This window comes from Eschrichtius robustus, chromosome 5 (assembly GCF_028021215.1).
Source record: "Eschrichtius robustus isolate mEscRob2 chromosome 5, mEscRob2.pri, whole genome shotgun sequence".
Lineage (NCBI taxonomy): Eukaryota > Metazoa > Chordata > Mammalia > Artiodactyla > Eschrichtiidae > Eschrichtius > Eschrichtius robustus.
In genome coordinates, this window is record NC_090828.1 from 57,580,163 (window position 1) to 57,587,789 (window position 7,627).

General features: G+C 57.3%; 1 protein-coding gene across 1 annotated transcript; it reads left to right on the forward strand.

Moving 5' to 3' along the window:
- Positions 1-2,475: 2,475 nt before the first annotated feature.
- EVX2 (even-skipped homeobox 2) lies at positions 2,476-6,101 on the forward strand. The gene is made up of 3 exons (XM_068543900.1): positions 2,476-2,902; positions 3,807-4,078; positions 5,385-6,101. Exons 1-3 carry the CDS (start codon positions 2,476-2,478, stop codon positions 6,099-6,101), a joined length of 1,416 nt encoding a protein of 471 aa, XP_068400001.1.
- The last annotated feature ends 1,526 nt before the right edge of the window (positions 6,102-7,627 follow it).

Consider the following 7,627-nt stretch of genomic DNA (forward strand, 5'->3'; position numbering starts at 1 on the left):
GACCGAAGTGTCCCATTCAGTCCCTAAAGCTAAGTGGGACTAGGGGGTACCCTTCCCAAGTTCCTGGGACAGCAACCCCCCTCCGCTGGGCGCGGCCTGCCAGGGATGGTGGAACTGGGCATTCGGACTGTGGAAGGAGAGGGAAGGAGAGGTGGGATAATCCGCAAGGCTGAGCTCTGACCACGTTAATGGCCGGAAAGCCGGCGCGAGAAGGGCTCATAGTGCTCGGAGTCGGGTGGCCTCTGGGGCAGGGGCGGAGGTGGACCCGAGTGATGTCCTCCTCTGAGCTCCCGACGCCCATTATGCGTCCCACCTCTCACCTCTCCAGTCACCAGGTGCCTATCCAGCTTTCCATTTCTCACCTTGGGGGAGAATTCCGTTTTATTACCTTAAAGAGGCAGAATTGATTTTCGAAGCAGAACTCGCGTTGTTGAAATAAGTGGGTGCCAAGGGGAGCAGGAGATAAACTTTTGGCATTGACTCTGTGTATAAATGTATATAAATATACTTCACACCTCGCCTCCCTTTACATTCCTGACGCGCCCCCAACGGGTCCAAAGTTAAAAGGAAAGCGCCAACAGAGAGATGGGCAAATAGATCTCGGGTTTGCCCCTAACACACCCCCGATGTGCTGGGTGTGGCGGCAGGGAGGAAAGGGGGGGCCCTGGGTTGGGGTCTGGGTTGGCGATGCAGGACCCGAGACCAGCGCCCAGATTGCCAGGGTCTCTCGGCAGCTTCGGAAGCTCGCAGGCCGACCTCCGGGTCCCGTCTCTATCCGCCCTTGTTCCTGCCGGTGGCCGTGGATCTCTCCCCTTGGGCAGCTGGTGGGTGGACCCGCACAGCTCGTTGGGGGTCCGAGCATCGTGGGGCGCAAGCGAGGGAGGAGACGTGCAACGGCCTTGAGTGAAGATTGATCTTCGTTAAAATGGTTGCCACCAGCGTCATTATGACCATCAAAGTTATCGCCAAGAGGCTCAGCCGCCAAGCTCAGGTCGGGAGGAGCAGCAGCAAGGCTAGTCCGCGATTTTTCGCGCCCACACTCAGCGCAGGGAATATCGGGGGCCACAGGTAAGAGGCTGGGGTGGGGGAGAGGAGGAAGGAGAGAAGGAAGAAGAGCAGAGTGGGGAAGAGAGGGCAGGGGGATGGTAGGGGAAGGAAACTAAGTCTCTTCTTTCCCATCCTTGACCTCGAAACCCGGCAACTTTGCCACAAATAATTCGATTTGAGGAGGGAGGGGGAAAGCTGGCAAAGTAAAAGTGGATTTGGGGCGGCCCATATGGCGCTGTAAATTGCGACTGTGTTTAAAGTTAGCTGTTGAATTCTGCAATGAAATCGTCCAGCCGAGTTCATTTCCCCTAGGGAAAATGCGTAGGCGAGAAGCCTATCCATCAGCAGGATTATAAAAGTAAAAAACCTGGGACTTCAAGTTCAGGACTCACTCTGCAAACGGTATTAAAAAATCAGAGAGGACCTAATGATTTCCGTTTGGAGGCGCGGGCCCAACGCACCTCCCCAGCCACGTAGCACTAAAGTGCTTTCAAAACTCTATGAGATTCTCTCTCTCCCTGTCTCTCCTCTCGCTCTCTCTCTCTCTGTCTCTCCCTCCTGGGTGGGAGGAGAGTAGCCAGCCTGAGGCGAAGAAGTTGGGAGAGAGAGAACGCGGCGTCTTATTTGTTAAATAAAATACATATTTGGTTCTGAAATTCGAAAGATAAGTAATCCAGACAGGAGCGCAAGGTCTTCTCCTTACGCAACTCTTCCTACATCCTCCCCCGTCCCCCCCTTACCCTCCTCCCGCTTGTAAATGTTAAAAACAAACAAACAAACAAAACTTCCCGACGATCTACTCTGGAAAATCAAAGCATTATCTATTATTTAACACGTATCTGTGTCCGAGGAAAAATGAGGAAGGCGCTGCATGATTAGGACCTAAGGGGCAACCCAGCAAACTGAGAGCGTAATGATGCCCCTAAATGAAGGGGGAAATGTGCCGCTGCGCGCTCTATTAATCAGACTGTCAATTTCACCCCCCGAGGCCAAACCCCCGGGCGAGCAGAACCTGCTCTGAGCGGGCAAAGGACCGGGAGCCTTCCTCCTCACTTCTTGTCTCTTCTCGCCTCCTACCTGGATCTATTTGTCTGCTCTGAAGCCGCCTTCATTACCCACTGACAGGAGCGTGTATTTATTTGCTTATAAACCTGTTACAATAAATGATTATTCGAACGGCGTCATTCGTACCTTAATGACGAGCGAGCGCTACTTTTTGATGAATGACATCTCGGGCTCGGAAGGATGTATGGGTCATTTTGACCAGTCATTCCCTCGCTGTGGCATCCCACAATTTTTCCGCCTCCCTCCAAAAGAGATAATAATATTTAGAGGCGCTCGCTGGGGCTGAATGAGAATTAGCCCTAGGCGCAGCCCATCATTAGGACGGGACAGCCGGGCCACTGTGACATTTTTTAGAAAGCTGAGATGATGGAAAGAATAAGAAAAGAGATGATTCTGATGGAGAGAGGGCTGCACAGCCCCACGGCCGGCAAGAGGTTCTCCAATTTGTCCGACTCGGCTGGCAATGCTGTGCTCGAGGCCCTGGAAAATTCGCAGCACCCGGCTCGCCTCAGCCCGCGCCTGCCGTCCGCCCCCCTGCACAGCGCTCTGGGAGACCTCCCTGCCAAGGGCAAATTCGAAATAGATACTTTGTTCAACCTGCAGCACCCGGGCAGCGAAAGCACCGTCTCCTCCGAAATCGCGTCCGCCGCGGAGGGCCGAAAAAAGCCGGGTCATTATTCAGAGGCGGCAGCCGAGGCGGACATGAGCAGCGACGTGGAGGTGGGCTGCTCGGCGCTGCGCTCGCCCGGCGGCCTCGGCGCCGCGCCGCTCAAGGAAAACAATGGCAAAGGTAATCGCGCCGCCCGCGACGCGCTCTCCAGTCCCATCCTCTCTGTTCCTCCGCTGCCCTGCCGGCTGTTCTTGGTGCCTTTGCCCCTCTCCGACCCTCTGCAGCGAGCTGCACAGAGCTGGTTCAGGCGGGGGCGGGACGCAGGCGTGGAACCGTGCCCTCCGGCTCTGCTCCTTGAACCTCCCAGAGAGACGCAGGCCTGGGGCCTGCCCTCGCTCCTGAGTCCGAGAAAATGTTTCTGCGAGCGGGTCTAAACACCCGTGCGAGCCGACCTACCCCTAGGCATCCACTGAGTCGCGTTGGGGGAAGGCTGCCCAGGGCAGCTGCTCCGAACTCCGCGGCCTCTGAGCCCCAAGGCCGAGTGAAGGGGGCATTCTAAGTCGAAGGGAGCCTCGCTGGGCGCCTCTGGGAGACCCTCTTGGGTCAGCGGGAGACAGTTGAAAAGTAGAGTCCACCCCCGAATGGTTCCTGTTTGAGCTACTTACTGCTGTCTTTCCAATCTTAAAATATTTTAAACCAAATCCCAAAGACTGTCAAAGAAAGGTTAGAGGCCGTACAGAAAGCTGACCTGCGGTCTCCAGATCATGGCAAATCCAGAGCTTCTCAAACTGAGTCTAGATGTAGGCATTTTCCCTTGGCCAATTTTCCTCCTGAGTTGAAAATTTCCTTTTATTAAAACAAAACAACCCCCCCCCCTCCCAATTGAGTTCCTATTATTTGGTTATGAAGAGCTCCCCAAACTTTATTGATTCCATTAACGGCAGCAATTTGTAAGCATGACAGATCCCATCAATTCAGGCAGCGCCTCGCCTTCCTCTCGCGGCTTCCCCCATCCTCGTGCAGCCCCAGCGCGGAGATCTTGGTCTTACGGTGACTCATGCGCTGTCGGCCGTTTGTTTGCCAGGGTTCGCGGAGAGTGGCTCAGCCGCGGGCACCACGACGTCTGCGTCGGGCTCTGGCCTCGGCAGCCTGCATGGAGGCGGCGGCGGCGGCGGCGCGGGCGCAGCGCTGGTCGGCTCCGGCTCTGGCGCGGATCAGGTGCGGCGCTACCGCACGGCGTTCACCCGCGAACAGATCGCGCGCCTGGAGAAGGAGTTCTACCGGGAGAACTATGTGTCGCGGCCCCGCCGGTGCGAGCTGGCCGCTGCGCTCAACCTTCCCGAAACCACTATCAAGGTATTGATTCCAGCATGCGCCTGTCCTAGCCTCCCCCAGGGTGTCTGGGTTGATTTTTGTTTCTCCTTTCTGGGTGGCTAGATTTAGCTGAGGGCCTGAAAACCCGCGGGGAGAGTCACCAAAGGAACTGGCATATTTATTTCTCAGCTGCCGTATCCGAAGGGTTGGCCGGCCTGGCTGACCTGGGAAGCCCCCGAACGGCGCAGCCCATGCCGCAAACGCTCGCCTCAGCTCAGCGCCTGCCCAGGTGCCCCTAGCCCATGTCCTTGGCCTCACTTTCCCCTCGGCGGCAAAGCCGTCTGGTCTTTGTTCCTCTGGCACGAACCAAAGGTGAAACTTTCCATTTGCTCTTGATCTTGGAGATTTATTTTTCACATAAATCGTTACAACAAGGAGAAAGGATACTGTATTTTAAAAATCGATTAGGTTGAGAAAGTTTTCTAAACATTTTTTTCTCCTGGGCAAAGGGAAAAAAGCAACCTCCCGGGGGGAGCAACGAAATTGTCCTTATTTACATATCTTTAGGCGATTAATTTTATTATAAGTCCAGGAGAGATAGCCGGGAGGCTGGGCTATCCTCACGGAGGATCTGGCACTCTAGAAAAAGAAAAGAGGAAACTCCACAGGATAGGGGAGGAGTGTGAAAGTCTCCCTTCGGTTTGGTCGGGCTTTCTTTAATTTAGAGTTGTGACGAATGATGTCTTCATTAGATACCGTGTGGGGAGGGGTAGAAAAGTCCCTTTCCCAGTTTAAGAGGATGTTGCTCCCGCCACTCATTTGAAGCAAGAGATTCCAACAAAACCATCCCTTCAATATCAGAACCGGACCCGTGCCCCTCGGGACAATTCCTTGCAGCTCAGAGGACTCAAGACCTCGCGCGGCGACTTTTTAGAAAAGCTGCAGCGGCAGCTTCTCGTCAAAGGAGGCCTAGAATCCCCGTGCAAATCCTGGTATTGAGAGACGGGTGCTTGGCGAGGCCGGGCACCGGTGGGTGGCGGGAAGGGGAGGAAAGGTTGGGTTGGGACGAGAAAACGCAGCCCAAAGCAAGGGAGCAGAAGCCCGAGGAGCCGCAGCAATTGGACACAGGGAAGAAGACTCTGTTCGCTTAGGAGGGTGTGCCTACGGCGCTCCACACTGCCGCCCACACTGTCCCAGCTGGAAGAGGAGAGGGGACTCGGGGCTGGGCCCGGTCGGAGGGGCGTAGGCCAGGCTATTCGGAGGTCCGGGAGGCGCGGGGAGGCGCAGGGCGGGGGCTGGGGCCTCGGGACGCTCCCTAACTCGGGCTGCGGCGCGGCTCTCCCCGCAGGTGTGGTTCCAGAACCGGCGCATGAAGGACAAGCGGCAGCGCCTGGCCATGTCGTGGCCGCACCCGGCCGACCCCAGCTTCTACACCTACATGATGACGCACGCGGCCGCTACCGGAAGCCTGCCCTACCCCTTCCACTCGCACGTGCCGCTGCACTACTACCCGCACGTGGGTGTCACGGCTGCGGCCGCGGCCGCTGCGGCCTCCGGCGCAGCGGCTGCGGCCTCATCGCCCTTCGCCACTTCCATCCGCCCGCTGGACACCTTCCGCGCGCTCTCGCATCCCTACTCGCGGCCGGAGCTGCTGTGCAGCTTCCGTCACCCGGGCCTCTACCAGACACCCGCGGCCGCCGCGGGGCTCAACAGCGCGGCCTCGGCCGCAGCGGCAGCAGCTGCTGCGGCGGCCGCGGCGGCCGGGGCGCCCCCCAGCGGCGGCTCCGCACCCTGCTCGTGCCTCAGTTGCCACAGCAGTCAGTCGGCCGCGGCGGCCGCAGCCGCTGCCGCCGCCGCCCTGGGCTCCCGGGGTGGCGGCGGCGGAGGCGGCGGGGGTGGCAGCGGCGGTGGCGGCGGCGCTGGGGCCGCCGGGGGCTCGGACTTCGGCTGCAGCGCCGCAGCGCCACGCCCCGAGAGCGGCTTCCTGCCCTACTCAGCCGCTGTGCTTAGCAAGACCGCCGTGAGCCCGCCGGACCAGAGGGACGAGGCGCCGCTCACCAGATAACTACGTCGCCGCCGCCCGGGGGCCGCGCCCGCCGCTCCGAGTGTGCCCGGGAGTCCCCTGAGCGCCCCCTGTGCCCCCTGTGCGCCCACGTGCCCTCTGCGCTCTGCCCGCTGCTGAGGCTGTCGCCAGGGGGCGCCCCAGCGCGGGAGGCCTAAGGGAACCTGTCCCGAATTGGGGGGAAGAGCCGGCACGAAAGCTCGGCGTGCTTACCCTCAAAATTATTTCTATTTTTGTATTTGCTACCCAGCCACCTCCCCTCCTCTAAGTATGTTTCCCGCCGCCCAGACCCCGCTCTTTTGCCTCTGTCCCGAGTTCTTGGTCTCCCCAAGACAATCTCCTCGCCCCCAAACTAGTCCTCTGGGGTCTCGGGTCCTGGCTTAAGCCGTCAGGCCCGGTTACTCGGCTGAGCCACGTGGCCAGAAGCAAGGAGAACCACAACAAAGAGAAGGGAATGGTGTGCGCTAGTGCTTTGTGCGGGAGGGAAATCCACCCCCGATGTTCCTGCTGCTTCTCTGTTTCTTCCATCCATTCTTTTCTTTAAACGAGGGTGAGAAGAGGTAGCAGTTTTTCTCTCATCCTGAGCTTGTTAGGGGCCCTATCCGAGGAGAGCGGAAGAATGGAGGTCTGAGAAGAAGGCCTGGAGGGCGGATGGAGAGCGCGGGCGGCTGCGGGTGTGTGTGTGAGATTGTTTACTGCGTGCGGGGGACAAGGATGGTGGGGCGGTGGCCGCCGTCCCCGGAAAGGACAAAGCCCCAAAGCCGAGATGGGAAGGGGCGGCGGTCTTGCCGCCTGTCTCTCGGCCCACAACCCCCTTCTCTCTTCTGATCTGCGGTTTGGGATGGAGGCGTCTTGCATATTTTATGCAAAAAGTGATGGCTAATGAGATTGCCACAGCCAGGCCAGGAAAGGAAAGGGAAACGAAAGGATGGGGAGGGCAAGACTGACAGATCGCTGTAGTATTTGAAGAAGCGTTTTCAGCTCAGTTTTCCAACGATTGGGTTCCACTCCATCTGGGAAATACTTGAATTTCTAAATATATATTATCCTGAAGCATTTCCTTAGACACTTTTCTAAGTTCGAACTCTTCCCCTCACCCCCTTCCCTCCTCGCTTTCCTTTTCCTCGGATAGAATGGTTCTTGGCTTATTTCTCACGCATGTCTATTGCGCCTTCGCCTCTGCAAAGCCACCGCTGGGTTGTTGAGACCCGCTCTGCCAACCCCAGCTACTGGAGGGGTTTCCTTGAACTTGAAGAAAGGCACATCAAAACCCACCAGTGTTAACTGCCACGTCAATTTTGATGCTAATAATGTGCAGATTATGACGAAAATTGCCAATCATGCTCTCTGATGGACCTCCTTTGAATGTGGAATTGGAGAAAAGTTCCCCGCACGGAGACCTGCTGTCAAGTACTAACAACCCGCTAAGGGAAGTCATTAGGAGAGACGGATAAGAGACTCGGTACATAAAACATTGTTCTTGGTGCATAGAATGTATGTTATTTAATGTTATCTCTGTTACCTGAAGT

Excerpts from the sequence above, each read along its gene's own strand:
- EVX2 (XM_068543900.1), top strand. The coding sequence starts at position 2,476 with ATGATGGAAAGAATAAGAAAAGAGATGATTCTGATGGAGAGAGGGCTG. Across the intron at positions 2,903-3,806 it reads CAAGGAAAACAATGGCAAAG|GGTTCGCGGAGAGTGGCTCA; the intron begins GTAATCGCGCCG and ends TTTGTTTGCCAG. Across the intron at positions 4,079-5,384 it reads TTCCCGAAACCACTATCAAG|GTGTGGTTCCAGAACCGGCG; the intron begins GTATTGATTCCA and ends CTCTCCCCGCAG.